The following is a 16,514-nucleotide window of genomic DNA, read 5'->3' as shown; positions in this document are numbered from 1 at the left end:
GATGATTTGAATTTGAAGTTGAAGTTTTGTTTGGACATGCAATTTGCATTTCTTAAATTGTTTTTTTTTTTTATAAACATAAAAACCCCAAAGGTGGTGAAAACCATCAAAACTTTCCTAATTCTTATATAATCTTATCAAATGAGCAAGTCATAGTTCATAATAAAATTAATACGCTACTAGAATGCATTTCTAAAAAATACAACTTCAATTGATCAAACTTTAGTTCAATAAAATGAAAAATTAAACATGAATTATAGTGTAACTACTCTTTAATATAATCCTCTCACATGGTTGGTAAGCGCAAATTTATTATAAATAAATATATTACCCACCTATAGATCTTTTAATATTTAATATAAATAACCAATAAATATGATTGATAAATATATATACTAAAACTTATGAACCTGTTTTTACAAAATATAAATTTACGAATGTAACGTTTAGATGATGTGGAATTTCATTTGATGAGATGAAATCAACTTTGAGATAAAATTGCAGGCTACTATAAATACATCAACCGCCTTTGTGCTGTCAGCTTAATATTTCAGCCATGTCTAGTTCAAGAGGAGGAGGCCGTAAAGGAAGAGCAAAATCATCAACTCATCATAATCATTCTCGTCGCCACTCCAATAATCAAAATTGGGTAATCAAATCTCCAATTGACACACAAGAGTCACAATTAGGGTCACATAAATATGAAGACTTTTCACCTGAAATAGCAACAACAACAACAACAACAGTAGAAAAAGAAGAACCCAATTTGGAATTTATTCAAAAAGACCAAAAACCCCCTCATCGAAATCGCAAGAATTCCAAAAGGGTATCCAGGAAGGTCAATGGTAACTTGGAGAAGAAACCAGAAAGTTCTAGAAGTAGTGATAGTGTTGTAGACAAAGTTGAGAAGAAATCACAAGGTGAAGAAAGTTGTAGAGATGTGTGTGTTGTTGAAAAGAGTGTAGAGAAAGTTGATGATGTTTGGACAAGGCTTGAGGAACTGCAATTAGGTGCTGAAGAACTCGAGTTATCGCCCGAACAACTTAGAATCAATGATCAAGCACAGGAGGATGAGGTAAAGTGAATTAGCTTGGAGGACTGAATGTGTTCCAATTTATATGACATAATCTTTCCATTTTGTAAGATGTTTCTGAATATTTGACACAATTATATGCTTATGCAACTTTGGAAATTCATTATATTACTCAAAATCCACACAGAACTAAGGATCACTAGCTAGAGTATCGTTTACGGGTAGCTTTGATTCAAACTTTAAACCCTGAATTTGTCTTAAGAAAATCTATTGAATGTGTCCAAATTATTAATTTAGGACCTAGTAAACTTATAAAGAACTAGAATCTCGAATCGATACGCTTCAAATACTAGCTTTGCCTCTGCTTTCGTCTCCCTTCGATGAGTCTGTCCCTTGTAGGGGTGGGTGTTCGGGTTGTCAGATTGGATATGAAAATTTTGGTTTGGATTTTTGGTTTTCGGATTGAAGAAATCCAAATCCAATCCAAATAAGCTTGGATCGGATTGCATTTTTTTGAATTCGGTTTCGGATTAATCGGTTTGGATATTTCGATTTTCGGTTTTGACTTTTGAGCCTTTAAGGTAGGATTATTAGGAACGAAATTCATGTGCCCTGGTTACCAGGTTACAGGTCATAGCATAATATGAAACTAAATATGTGAATTCAGCAAAGAGTTGTTACCACTAAATCAAAAGGTAGTAAGTCACATAGTTCAGTTCTACATTATTCCCTATGTTTCATCCGAAGCTACCTTATTCTTAAAGTAGTGAGGTAAACTCCAGCTTTGCAAGCTATATTATATTTAATTTGGTAGAAAATTCTATATTGGACTTAATATTATAATGGGTAGGGTTGTAGGGTACTACTCTACCCTCCCTAGACCCCATATTGTGGGATTCTACTGGGCATGTTGTTGTTGTTGTTGTTGTAGGGTACTAATCTATTGGTCCTTTGGACTAATCAGTATTGAGCACATATAAAATGGGTAGGGATAAATATAAGGTATAAAAATTTTGGATTTTGGGATATCCAAAAATCCGAAGTACTATAACGATGTCCAATCCGAAATTTAAAATTTTTAAAATAAAATCCAAAGTCCAATTCATAATCCATAAATCCAAACCAAATATCCAAAAAATTTGGATGTCGGGTTGGCCCAAACTATGCTCACCCCTAGTCTCTTGTATCTCACTAGTCCAGTGGCCAATAGTGACTCAGCCAAAATCTGCTGGAGGTCTGGGAATCAGGAACTTCATGCTGCATAACCAGAGTCTATTGATGAAATTGTTGTGGAGGTATGGACAACATGAAGCGGGTTACTGGAAAAAGATCATCATTGCCAAATATGGAGCCCTAAATGATTGGAGTCCAAAGAAGAGCACATGTCCACACGGTGTTGGGCCATGGAAACACATCAGCAGCTTCCATCAGGTTCTCTTCCAGAATATATCCTACAAAGTTGGTAATGGGCTTCATGTGAAGTTCTGGGAGGACAGGTGGATTGGAAATGAAGCTTTAAAGTATTGCTATCCTGGTTTGTACCGAATTGCTATCAATCGGAAGGCTACTATTGCAGAATACAGAGAGACTAATAACTGGAGGCCTACACTTAGAAGGAATCTCAATGACTGGGAGTTAAACGACGTGATTGCTCTTCTAGCATCACTTGGGGAATTTACTATGGATGATCAAACACCTGACAGGATTTTATGGGGAGTTTCTAAACAAAGGAGATTAACCGTCAAAGAAAGCTATAATCTTTTGTGCTCTCAGAATGCTCTGTTAGAGGAATGGCCATGGAAACATGTTTGGAAGACCAAGATGCGTCTCAAAGTCTCATGCTTCACATGGTGTGCCCTCAGGGAAGCTATTCTTACACAGTATAACCTCAGCAGAAGGAAAATAACTCTAGTTAATAGATACTTTTTTTGCCACAAAAGCTTGGAGACTGTCAACCACCTACTGCTACATTGTCCAGTCACTGCTGAGATCTGGAGCTTCTTTTTTGCTATTTTTGGGTTAGTATGGACCATGCCGCAGTCCATAAAGGAAGCATATATCAGTTAGAATTATTGGAGAGTTGACAAAGCCATCAAAAAGGTCTGGAAGATGGTTCCTGCCGTCATTTTTTGGGTTACTTGGAATGAGAGAAACCGCAGGTGTTTTGATGGAATTTCAACTACTCTTCATACTCTAAAAGCTAGATGTTTAGTAGTTTTGTTCAGTTGGAGCTTTCACTCCCCTGTTAATAGCATTGACAATTACCTGGACTTTGTTAGCTCCATGGTTCTTGCATAGTCTAACTTAGTTTCCTCTCCAAAAGCTTACTAGCTTTTGTTTTTGCTCCAAAAGCTCCCAAGCTTTTACTTTTGTAAAATGGCACCTTCCAGTTGCCTTTCTTAATGGAAACTTCTTACTTCATCAAAAAAAAAATATCATTACTTAAAATCCATAAGTAAAATCTAACATTTAAACTCCGTGTTCAGTGAAATACCATCACAAGGAAGTGAGAGGCGGGGGATTTAGTATTGTATTGAACTATTATTACTAAAATGTGTAAGTCAAATTAACATTTATACTCGGGTGTTCAGTCAAATACCATCACAAGGAAGTGAGAGGCGGATCCGGGATTTAGTATTGTATTGAACTATTATTACTAAATTGTGTAAGTCAAATTAACATTTAAATTCCGTGTTCAGTCAAATACCATCAGAGAGGAAGTGAGAGGCGGATCCAGGAATTAAGTTGGTTTAGTTCGACCTTCAAGGTCTTTAGTACTAAGCTCATTGTACTTTTGAAATCATGGGTTTAGATTTAATATATCTTGGAATTTTGGAGTTGTGTATATATCTTAAAATTGTCAAAAATATTGGGTTCATTGACTCCGAAGCCCAAAGGTTGAATCCCAGCTAGGTATGTCGGTATAGGTTTAAGGATTTCAATGCAGTGAGAGAAGTATCTGCTGTGGAAATGTTATAATTGAGTCATTATTCAATTCGAAATCAGTGTGGAAGACGGTTAAAAACTGCAAATATGCGTTAGTGCGTCCTTGGTTTCTTAAGGTTGGGCTAGCTTAAGAACAAATAGTTGAATAATCTTGTAGGAGTGCGAAGATAGTTGGATAATCTTGTATGAGTGCAAAAATAATTGGATAATCTTGTATGAGTGTGAAATTGTTTCCTTTCCTTTTCCATTTAGTTTAAAATGTTTGTAGCGATATAACTAATGCGAGCATGTTCTGGGTGTTCTGAGTTTGCAATAGTTTGATCTACTAAGATAGTTGATTTTCAATATCTTTCTATCTCTCATCTCTCCTTTTGATTGATTTATGTAAAGTACATTTGACATTGTACCTGGTTCTTTGCAGTTACTAGTGCTGGAATCTATTTTTGGTGACAATGTCTTCATTCTTGATAGACGGAATGGTCTAAGGTCTTTCCAGGTATTGTAGTGCCTTGATAAACTATGCTTTACTTGGCGAGAGAAAATGACAAAATGGTCCCTTGTATTTGGAAGTAGGTTCAAAATAGTCCGTAAAGTATGCTTTGAACAGTTTTGGTCCTTTAAGTTTGCCAAAAGTTAACAGATTCGGTCTCAGTCAAATTTTTAACTTTATCAGATAGATTTGACGGGAACTATGAAAAAAAAAAAAAAAAAAGAATTTAGCGGAAACTCACATTTGGTGGTACAGCTTTTGCAATTTCTGCTATTTTTGGTCTAGTTTTGGTGTCTAGTATAGTTTATTGTGTTGCAGTTTCTAGGATTTGATGAGACTTTCTTAGTGCTTTTGAGTAAATCTTCTTTTTTTCACAGTTCCCGTCAAATCTAACTGACAGAGTTCGTTAAACACCTGATGATACTCAAACTTAAAGGACCAAAACTGTTTAGAGCATACTTTAGGGACTATCTTGAACCTACTTCCAAACATAAGGGACCATTTTTGTCATTTTCTCAACTCGGAGACAACCAAAGCTCATTTCATGCTTTTCTGCAGATTCACGTACATATTGAACTTCCTGATGAGCTGATGGTGTCTGTAAATTTGAGTACCTCTGGTGCTCTTGGAATACCAGATGATAGTTCACCAGAGTTCTCATACTCCCTCAAAGTTGAGCATCTACCACCGATTGTGTTGACATGTTTATTACCTAAATCATATCCGAGCCACCTTCCTCCTCACTTTACAATCTCTGTCCAGTGGTTAAATTCAGCAAAAATTTCCTCTCTTTGCTCCATGCTTGATTCAATCTGGAAGGAACAATTAGGTCAAGAGGTTTTATACCAGTGGGCGGAGTGGTTGCATGGCTCTTCTCTTTCTCATTTACAATTTGATAAAGAAATAAAGTTAGGTTTTGGTGCTGAGACTCATATTGGAGATCGACGTGCAATTTCGGGAACTGTTTCACCAGAGGTTGACATCCCTTCACTCAAGAGCTATGACGAGGAACAGCGCCATGAGAACTTTAGTAGAAACCTTCATCAGTGCTGCATTTGTTTCAATGAATATCCTGGTATTCTTCGAATCTTATGCTTTATTATTTGAGATAATTACAGTCCAGTACCTTTCGGTGATCTGATTTACAAAATAGCCAGCAAATGGATCGGTATTGTATACAACAAAAACAACAACATACCCAGTGTAATTCCACTATTGGGGTTTGCGGAGGGTAGAGTGTACGCAAACCTTACCCCTGCCTTGGCAGGTAGAGAAGATGTTTCCGGTAGAACCTCGGCTCAAGTAAGCCAAAAATACTTCAACAAAATGTATAGCTACATATAATATACATATATTGTATATTTCGGCTAGCGCCCGTAATTAATTTTGGGCGTCGGGCAAAAAATGAAAAAAGCCCAATTTACGATGTGTTCACCTTGAGATCTAGCAGTAACACCGTATTACAACTTCATGCTACCTCCTGAATTTATAAACATTTGAAGAGTTTTGTATTCCAAACCTTGATTGAAGTGGCCCTACTTCTTGTATTTATATAGGTGAAGTTTACTCAAGTCTTTAATATGTACTTCCTTAGTTCTTTTTCCAAACTCTTTTCTTCATCAAGACTTACCCTCTTTCTTTATGTACTATAATTTTCAGTATGTGATAACTGTCACAAACTATGACTTGTTTTTACCTTTTAAATCTTAGTATTGTCGAACAATAAGGAAGGGAAGGTTCCCGTTACCAGTGAAATTATCATACCTCTGGAGAGTCTTTTAGTCAATGGGTCAGCAAAGTTCTCTTCAGAGCTTACATAAATAATTGCTGATAACTTTACATATATAGTTGTTTTATGTACTCATGTCTCAAGCAACATGTCTAGATTTTCATTATATATCTTGCTAAATGCCTTAGATATAATCGCTTCACTATCATAGTGCAAGCGGACAATAGGCATCGCTTGCGGCCACAGCCCTGTATCTAACAATATGTTTTCAGCAATTTTGTCTCTCTTTATGCGACAGTCAAAGCAATAATGCCCGTCGGTTTCTTAGAGGTTTATGAACCAGCTCCTCCACCCAAAGTGAAAATCCATCCAGACGTTAATTTATTATCTTTTTATCTTTTACACTAGTTATCCAACTAGCATCATAATGTCCTTCCAATTCTGAAGGAAATCTGTTACAAAACAAGGCAAAATACTTTTCTTTGATGACCAAGTATCATTTGGATACCTCTCCAATGATCACTACTTGGATTATGAGTATATCTTGATGATTTACAAATAACAAAGGCAATATCTGTCCTAGTGCAATATATACCATACATTAAAGTTCCAATGCACTAGTATAGTCTAGTTGACTAATAGATTATAGAACTTCCTAAGTTCTTAACCAATTAATCAGAAGCATCAAATTGTGTTAGATTCTATAATACCCAAATGATTAAACAGTTGGAATTTAATCTTTTCAATGTAGTGATATTGGCATATGGAAAAACCTCTCATTACCATTTTTTTTTTTTTAAACTTTTATACCTAAGATATCACCAACTTCTCCTAGACTTTTCATCAATTTAGAAGTTAAATGCTTTTTAAATTATGTCTTGCATACTATTTTCTACAGTTAGCTCGTTGTCAAGATATGTCCATTCCATAATCCCTTGTGAACCTGGAATATATCCATTTATCGGCTCCGTTATGTTTAAACTCATCCGATAATATTACCTTATCCCTTGCTTCATTGTTTCTTCCTTGGTAGAGAGACCAATATATTTCCATTTCGATATTTTTTTCTCTCTATCAGCCAACCCACAATAATTCTCTTAAAATCCTTTGGATTTAAAAAAAATTCCGGGGAAACAGAAAATCTGATGGCGTTGATAAAGTGATCATTGTCCTTAAGGGAATTTAAGCTCCCATTATTTGCTGCATGGGTTTGTGGCAGAATTCCTCCAGTATTTTACTAACCCAAACGAAATCTAAGTCCAACAAAACTTGAAATTTCTCAAACATGGTGTGAATATTCTGAGAAGAAGAAGAGAAGTAAATTGTTAAACAAATCTGCTTTTGTGTATGCTAAGGAGACGAGAAAAAGGCATTTATAATACCTTTGGGTATCTGTTAAAATAGTTTTTTCTTAATAGACACTACTCCTCCTAATAGACATTTTAAAAGTTATCTTAAAATTTAAACTTGCCACACTAACTACACTAACACTTTCTGTGGTTTATCTTCACTCTTACGATTAGTCTTCCTATCCAGTAGGCAATAACCTTTCGAGTGGTAACGGTTGCTGACACTTTTTGTTTTTATCAGGGATGGAGTTTGTGAGGTTGCCGTGTCAGCATTTTTTTTGCTGGAATTGCATGAAAATTTACTCTGACATGCATGTCAAGGAAGGTACAATCATGAAGCTTTTGTGCCCTGAGGCAAAATGTGGAGGTATGATTCCTCCAGGTTTGCTAAAGAGGTTACTTGGTGAAATGGAGTTTGAACGCTGGGAATCATTGATGTTACAGAAAACATTGGAATCAATGAAGGATGTGTGCTACTGCCCAAGATGTGAAACAGTATGCATCGAGGATGAAGATCAGCATGCCCAATGTGCAAAATGCTTCTTTAGTTTTTGTACACTATGCATGGAGAAGCGTCACGTTGGAGTTGAATGCATGACACCAGAACTGAAGCTTCTTATTTTACAGGTATTAGTAGTAGGAGCCGTTTGGCCATGAGAATTATTTACTTTTTTCCGGAGTAATGTTTCAGTTTATTTTAAAATAACTGGTTATAAAATATCCAAACCCAACTTGGAGTTGGATTCCAAATTCGGAAAGTGGTCCAAACTTGTTTTCCAACTTCATCTTCATAAATTCCAAATGAAGTGCTCTCTTCTCTGTTTTGCAAAAAGTATAACCAAACACAACTCCATCTTAATAAATTTCAAAAACTGAAAAGTATTTGGAATCTATGGCCAAACGCCTACTTAATTTCCGTATATTCTCCTCTATCTTCTTTTTGTGAAGATGGACATACTTGTTACTGAATCAGATCTTTTCTTTTATCTCCTCTACATGTTGAGTAAGTTGCAATACCAATCAATTAAGTATGCCTTAATGCAAAATTTGTTGGGTCATCTATATGAATTCTTTGTATACATCTGATTCAAATACTGAATAATACCTCCTCCATCCCAATTTATGGGACGGTGTTAAGTCGGGCACGGTTTAAGGTAAAGGAAGACTTTTGAAACTTGTGGTCTAAAATAAGCCATGAATAGTTGTGTGGCGACTAATTCCATGAATATTTGTGTGGCTACAAATCAATCTCATTAAGGGTAAAATGGGAAATTTAAAGTCAAATTGTTACTAAATATAGAAATGTGTCATTCTTTTTGGGACTGACTAAAAAGAAAAGAGTATCACATAAATTGAATAGAGAGAGAGAGAGTATGTCTTTAAAGGCAAAGTAGGGGTTTTGTAAAATTAGAGGTTCTCTAAATCTCACAGTTATCTATATAAAAATCTGTAACTAGAATAGGAACTCATGACATCAAACCTACTTTAAGGAGTCCGGCGCCTAAATGGCACCTTTTTGAAGCAAAAATTCCAAAAGGGATTGGGGGATATACGATAAACCAAAAATGGTTTATCGTGGACCTCTCCACATCTTGCTATTTCTTTTTTTTTTTTTTAATGGTAATAATAAAATGTGGGGTGGTCCACGTTTTATGATTTCAACTCTTTTTTTTTTTTTTTTGCGCTTTTAATTCAAGTTGCTTTTATATCGTGCCTCTGTGCACGTTGAGCTAAATGATTCAAGTGAAATAAAAATCACAATCGGCACTTCTCCTTGCCATCGCCCTCGAAAGTGGGCTTGATTTCCTGTTGTATTGTAAGCTATCAGTTGAATTCCTTTGCATACTCTTTAGTCTTGAGTCAAATAATTCGAATTCCTCTGCTTAACCTTTGCCTTAATAGACTCCGTAGGATTCATGAAATTCGGTTTCTTGCTATGTCCCTCTTCTGGAGGAGTCTGATTCAATCCAAGAGTTTCAGAAGGTGGAAATCATTTAGCAACTTGAATTAAAAGCATAAAAAAAAAAAAAAAAGTTGAAATCATAAAACGTGGAATCGTGGACCACTCCACATTTTACTATTATATTTATATAAAAAAAAAATGAAATAGCAAAATGTGGAGAGGTCAATGATTTGCAAAGTATTTTTTTTTTTTTAAATGTTAATATGTAACTCGTGTAGCCCCCAACCCCTTTTGGAATTTTTGCTTCAAAAATGTGCCATTTAAGCGTCGGACTCCTACTTTAAGTGTAGGAACAATAACTAATCCATAGCCCCAAATAGTTGGTATCACCTATGTAGTTTCCTGTGCTTTCATTGTGTTTTGTTCTTAGCTAAGCCCCCCATTGATTCCGAATTATTGTAAGTCTTTTGACATGACTTCCCTCGTTATGGTTTTATGTTAAATCGTCTCATTTATCACTTCTAATCATTACATTGGAACACCAATGGACCAGTGCTCTAAGAGGTTTACACGCTAAACGATTAACCTAATCTCATTTTATCCTCTATATGTGCTACTTGCACCATCTGGATGTCATCATTTACAATCTTGTGAAATCAAGGGCAATATACATACAACATAATACTCGAAAAGAATCCTGAATCACAGTTTTCACGAAAGTACATTCATGAAAAGTATTAATATAATTTCTTCCTCTATTAAGTAATACTCCCTTCCGTCCAAAATATTTGATGTTTTAGCCTTTAAAAGTTGGTCCAAAATAATTGATGTTTCACAAAATCAAGAGAGTTTAATTCTTTTTCTCAAATTTGCCCTCGATACATTCCTAATCCCCATGATATTTATGTCAACCTAGAACGAAAAGAAAATTATAATTAAGGGTATTTTAGTTAAACCCCTCTTAATTTTTAGGAGTAAGTGAATTCCTTAATCCATGTGTGATGGGTCCAAGCCTAAAACATCAATTAATTTAGCTGGAGGGAGTAAAAAAAGGGGGAAGGCCTAAAAATGGAGAAGGCCTTGATTGTCAGCATGGATTTATAAAATCCTTTAGATGTTATCCTGCACCTCGCTTGGGAACCTTCTAATGACCCATAATGGGCACACACTGATAAGTAAAATGCCAATCTCCTGTTCTTCCATCTTCAATAACTTTTGGCCATAGAAAATAGGCACAACAAAACCAATCTAGATAAGGTTAATTCCTAAGGTAGCATGGTTCATAAACAGTTGTACAATGTATCTGAAATACTGTGAGGCTTTTCCAGGTTTCTAGTACCAGGAAGCTCTGATAGGGACCCACTTCTGCTCTCTTAAACACTTCATATTACTCCCTCTATTCCAATTTGTTTGTCTTATTTTCGTTTTTAGTCTGTTTAAAAAGGAATGTCTATTTCCTAATTTGACAACCCTTTAATTTCAACATTCCATATGACATGTTTAAGACCACAAGATTATAGGGAATTTGGGTACATTGTACATATCTTAATTTAAGACCACAAGATTCAAAAGTCTTCAGTACTTTCTTAAAACTCCGTGTCCAGTCAAACTAAGACAAACAAATTGAAACGGAGGGAGTAACTTAATAGAGGGAAGGGTCTACTTGGGTTGGCTTTGTATGAGGCCGTTGTCATCAAGTGCAGGACTTTGTCTACCTGGGGTAGCTTAATTATATGAGGCTCTTTTTTCACTTTATTTTTATAACTTGTCTATTTGGAAGGCACTTTGTGGTTTGTATCCTTATCTCTTGTGTTTTTTTATCTATTGCATCAGGAGCGACAGAATTCATCTCAATTGAAAGATAGCCAAAGATTGCGTGAGAAAGAAATGATTAATGATCTTCTCAGTATGCACGAAATTCATCGTTCTGCAAAGCAATGCCCTTCCTGTGGGATGGCTATCTCACGAGCTGAGGGCTGCAATAAAATGGTGTGCGATAATTGTGGACAATACTTTTGCTATCGATGTAATCAGGCGATTAGTGGATATGAGCACTTCAGGTTGGTACAAGTCTCAAGTGTAGGTTGCTTCTATGGCCGGCGAAATGGTTAAAAAAACAATTAACCATCCAATCCGACCCATTAGATATGGGTTGGATAACTGATATTTTAAAAATGGATCAAATATGGATATTATGCATATTATCCACTAAAGAAAAGGATATCCAGATGGATGATGTGGATATATTATCAATACCCATTTGTTTGCTTGTTATATTTCATAAGTTCTTGCTTTCTGGGAGTCTTTAAGTTTATTTCGGCTTTTGGCTAGTGTTCTCATCTGGCTATTCCTGAAACCCAGGGATAATATGAATATCCATATTATTTGTCTGTTAATCCATTTTTTATCCATGTTAAATATCGACGGGTTAGATATTTTATCGTTTTGTTTAACCCGTTTTCAGCCTATATCAGATCCTACCCGCCCGTTAGCCACCCCTAGTTGTTTCACATATGGCCTCAGTTTATGACCTTGAGATTCACATATATACTTACTTGAGGAGCTTTTTTCTTGTTGAAGGGATGGGATATGTGAACTTTTCCCACCAGAAGCAATTCAGATGTGGGAAGAGAGGATTAATGCTCCCCAAGTTATCGGTCAGATTCAAGCTCAAATGCTTCCTAATCATGGTCAGCCATGCCCTAATTGTCGCCAAATGAATCCAAAGGTAAGATGGGTGCTCATTGTTCTTTTTTTTTTTTTTTTAAAAAAAAAAAAAAAAAAAAAAAAAAAAATGTTTGTAGCACATGATATTTTGAAGTTGCAATGTTCATGCAAAAAGCATTCACATAATGATAAGGGCATCTAAAAAAATTGAGCTACCAATATGTGTTTACTTCTTATTATTTATGGATCAGAATTCAACAACAACAACAACAAATCCAGTGTAACCCCACAAGTGGGGTCTGGAGAGGGTAGGATGTACGCAGACCTTACCCCTCTACCTTTGTGGGATAGAGAGGTTGTTCCGATAGACCTCGGCTCAAAAGAAATGTAACCGATGCTGGAATGTAGGAATGGCAAAGAAACAACAAAATAGCAAATGCACAAAACAAATGTGATAACATATACCAATACACAATAGCGAAAAAGAAACTACGCAACTATCTAATAAACACGACTATAAGTATAACAATACTCTGGTACCTCCTAACCCTCTACCCTAATTCTCGACCTCCATACCTTCGTATCCAAGGTCATGTCCTCAGTAAACTGGAGTTGTGCCATGTCCTGTCTAATCACCTCCCCTCAGTTCTTCTTCGGCCTATCTCTACATCTCCTAACTCCTGCTATAGCCAACCTCTCACACCTCCTTACCGGCGCATCCTCTCCCTTCCTCTTCACATGTTTGAACCATCTCAGCATAATTTTCTCATCTTATCGGCTACTGAGGCTACTCCCACCTTGTCCCGTATAACTTCGTTCCTAATCATATCCCTCCTAGGATGCCCACACATCCATCTGAGCATCCTCATCTCTGTTACTTTCATCTTCTGGACTGGACATGTGAATTCTTGATTTGCCAACACTTTGCCCCACATAATAGTGTTGGTCTAACCACCACCCTGTAGAATTTACCTTTAAGCCTTGGCGACACATTCTTATCGCACAGAACCCCAGAGGCGAGCCTCCATTTCGCCTACCCGGCTCCAATACGATGTGCAACGTCAACATCAATCTCCCCATCTCCTTGGATTATGGACCCAAGATACTTGAAGCTATCTCTCTTAGGTATGGCTAGTGCCTCGATCTTCACTTCCATCTCCGCCGCATACATCACATCACTGAACTTGCACTCCAGATACTCCGTCGTAGTCCTGCTTAACTTGAAACCTTTTGACTCTAGGGTCTCTCTCCACATTTCCTGCCTATCATTGACTCCACCACGTGTCTCGTCAATCAATACTATGTCGTCAGCGAATAACATATATCATGGCACCTCCCCTTGAATATGTCGTGTCAATTTGTCCATCACTAACGCAAAAAGGAACGGGCTAAGGGCTGATCCCTGGTGCAACCCCATTTCGACTGGGAAGTGCTCCGAGTCATCTCCTACTGTCCTAACTCGGGTTTTGGCTCGATCTTACATGTCCTGGATAGCCCTAATACAAGCCACGGATACACCGTTAGACTCCAAACACCTCCAAAGGACCTCCTAGGGACTTTATCATATGCCTTTTCTAGGTCAATGAACACCATGTGCAAGTCCCTCATCTTGTCCCTATATTTCTCCAATAATCTTCTTACAAGATGGATGGCTTCTGTAGTCGAACGCCCTAGCATGAATCCGAATAGGTTCTTAGAGATAGACACACTCCTCTCATTCTCATCTCGACCACCCTCTCCCAAACTTTCATAGTGTGACTTATTAGCCTTGTAGTTATTGCAATTTTGAATATCGCTTGTACAACGGCACCGTAGTACTCCACCTCCATTCCTCTGGCATTTTAGCCATCCTGAATATGACATTGAATGACCCGGTCAGCCACTTCATACCTGCCTTTCCTGCGGTCTTCCAAAAATTCGCCAGGATCTCGTCAGGCCCAGTAGCTCTTCCTCTCCTCATCTTCCAAATAACCCCCTGAACCTCCGCAGCCTTAATGCACCTACAATACCCGAAATCCCTACGTCTCTCGGACTGCTCTAACTCCCCTAGCACGATAATCCTGTCCCCGTCTTCATCCAAGAGCTTATGGAAATACTCTTGCCATCGCCGTCCAATGTGTGCCTCTTCTCCCAACACCTCCTCATACCCGAATTCAGATAAATAATTACCAAAAATAGTTTCAATTATAGATGTAAGATGCACTTCAGCTCTAACTGAAGATTGAAGATTTTCAGATACTGTACTAAAATTTTCTTAATATTGTCAGAAAATATATTTAGAGGAATTTTTCAATGGGGAGCTAGTAAAACAAGCACACAAACTTTTTGGATCTTCTAGCTTTATAGAAAATTCTTGCATTTATTTAAACAATTTTGGTTTCCTCTATAGAGTTTGTGTAAGAAATCATAATTTTATTGACGTCCAACTATTCTTCTTTTACCATATTGGTTCGGCCAGAAGTGGGGAGCGTGTGGATGCGGTAATTAAATATGTATTTTCGGACCTACATATTGAACTTAGAACCCACAACGTCTCAATCCTGAATGCGCCACTGCTTTGAACAGGAGCTATTCTCTTCATTTTCCTTCTTTCTGTTTATTACTGTAGCTAAGTCGTCCCCGTTTTTCTTTGTTGTCATCATGACAGGTTGGAAATAACAATCACATATTCTGCTGGGCGTGCCAGAATCATTATTGTTACCTTTGTAGAAAGACGGTGAAGCGAAGCTCCCAGCATTATGGACCTAAGGGTTGCAAACAACACACTGCTGATGAATAGTTGGGAAAAAAACATTCCAGTTTAAGGAGATATTTTTCAGAAAATATCATTGATCTTGCTCATTGATATCCGTGTTCCTCATACATGCTTATGGCAAAGGTCGATGGCCAGGGTCCTAGCTAGTCTCGCGGACATATCTTCTCCTGTGATGTATGGCATTTTCGCAGCTGTTGTAAGTGCGTGCATTAGTGTACCCCGAAGTTTCATTCTGCCAAATACCGAGGCTTAGTAAGAGCTATGCCGGCATAACGAGCAGATTTTAATCACTGCTCTTTTTTTCTCAAAGGTGAAAGAGTGATGTTGAGTGTATTTATCTTTGCAGTAGTTTCATGTCAAACAATGACACAAAGTTTTGTCAAATTCTTTTATTTCCCTTTTATTTATGGCTGTCAAATTTGAGCTTGTCAGAAATTTCAGCAATGCTGTTTTACAGGCTTGTGGATAGAGAGGAATATACGTTTATTTGAGTGAACTGTGTAATGCCACGGTATTTATACCTTTTGTTTGAAATATGTGATTATTGTTTTATTTCCTATTCTTGATCTAGCAATTGTTTACTATCTTGTGTAGTAACTTTATGATTTAACGTCTAAGTGAACAAAATTTAAAATAAATGAATTTCTTCCCAATGAATTATAGTCTCAATAAAAAGTTGTTTTTTACTGTTCATATGCCACGTCAGTTTGTTGTGTATGTATAACAGATACTGGTAAAAAAACACTACTGAAATATCACTTTTTCGCGAGTTTCACACCGCAACAATCAACTGTTTCTTTTTTCTGCCTGAACAATTACCATCCATGTACAAAAATTTGTTAAGTTCATGTTGACTTGTAAAGATATAATAAGTTTTGCTTTAATCATTCGGAGTTCTACCTTATAATGTCTATGTAGTGATGTAGCTTGGCACAATGAAGATTGAAAGACGAAGCTAGGAGAAAAGTCTTTCTTCTTTCAATCCTTTAAAATTGATAAAAGTGGAACGACTTGATTTAAAAACACGACAGCGTCTGTTAATCTTTTACGATATAACCATCATGACATGTATAATTGAAGAATGGAAAGTCAAAAAGTAGAGATATCAATTGACATTTGAAGGTATTATATGTTAAATACCTGTAAAGGGAAAGGACATTTATTTTTAATCAATGACCCGACTAAATCGAATTGACGCTACGCATGTATCCACAAAACTCGAACCCGAGACAACCCTATAGCAGAAGGAACCCATAATCCTTTCACTGAAGCGACATTCTTTAATCTCAATATGCGCACTTGCCTATCAAGAATACTTATCAGACCTTCCTCATAAAGTCAAGTTTTCATCAACTTCCACTTTCCCTCATTGAATTTTATGGCTATCTTTACGAGCATATCATTTAAGCATGGACACATAAAACAAAGGATGTACAACCTACAATTCCAGAAGCAAAGCAAGTCTATATGCCACTAATTCATTTTGATCCAAAATCTCTTGCAAACTAATATATCTGGGATTTAGCTTACCTTTCAAACCGAATCTCATAGCTCTATTCGTGGTGGAAACCTTAGAAAAAGAAACTATTTCGCCCCTCCATAAATTTCAAATCACAAACTCGCTTATCCACATAAGTCCTTT

General features: G+C 36.7%; 1 protein-coding gene across 1 annotated transcript; it reads left to right on the top strand.

Annotated features, from left to right (window-relative positions):
* The first annotated feature begins 516 nt into the window (after nucleotides 1–516).
* On the top strand, nucleotides 517–15,427 carry LOC132058575 (uncharacterized). Its single transcript, XM_059451041.1, has 7 exons — nucleotides 517–1,075; nucleotides 4,401–4,475; nucleotides 5,028–5,544; nucleotides 7,789–8,174; nucleotides 11,284–11,510; nucleotides 12,031–12,178; nucleotides 14,765–15,427. The coding sequence occupies exons 1-7, from the start codon at nucleotides 557–559 to the stop codon at nucleotides 14,894–14,896; spliced, it is 2,004 nt and encodes a 667-aa protein (XP_059307024.1). The 5' UTR covers nucleotides 517–556; the 3' UTR covers nucleotides 14,897–15,427.
* The last annotated feature ends 1,087 nt before the right edge of the window (nucleotides 15,428–16,514 follow it).

The sequence above is a fragment of the Lycium ferocissimum genome, chromosome 1, assembly GCF_029784015.1.
Source record: "Lycium ferocissimum isolate CSIRO_LF1 chromosome 1, AGI_CSIRO_Lferr_CH_V1, whole genome shotgun sequence".
NCBI lineage: Eukaryota > Viridiplantae > Streptophyta > Magnoliopsida > Solanales > Solanaceae > Lycium > Lycium ferocissimum.
This window is presented reverse-complemented; position numbering and strand designations above follow the sequence as displayed.

Coding starts and splice junctions, on each gene's coding strand:
- LOC132058575 (XM_059451041.1), top strand. CDS start 557: ATGTCTAGTTCAAGAGGAGGAGGCCGTAAAGGAAGAGCAAAATCATCA. Junction 5,545..7,788: donor TTGTTTCAATGAATATCCTG/GTATTCTTCGAA, acceptor TGTTTTTATCAG/GGATGGAGTTTGTGAGGTTG. Junction 11,511..12,030: donor AGTGGATATGAGCACTTCAG/GTTGGTACAAGT, acceptor TTCTTGTTGAAG/GGATGGGATATGTGAACTTT.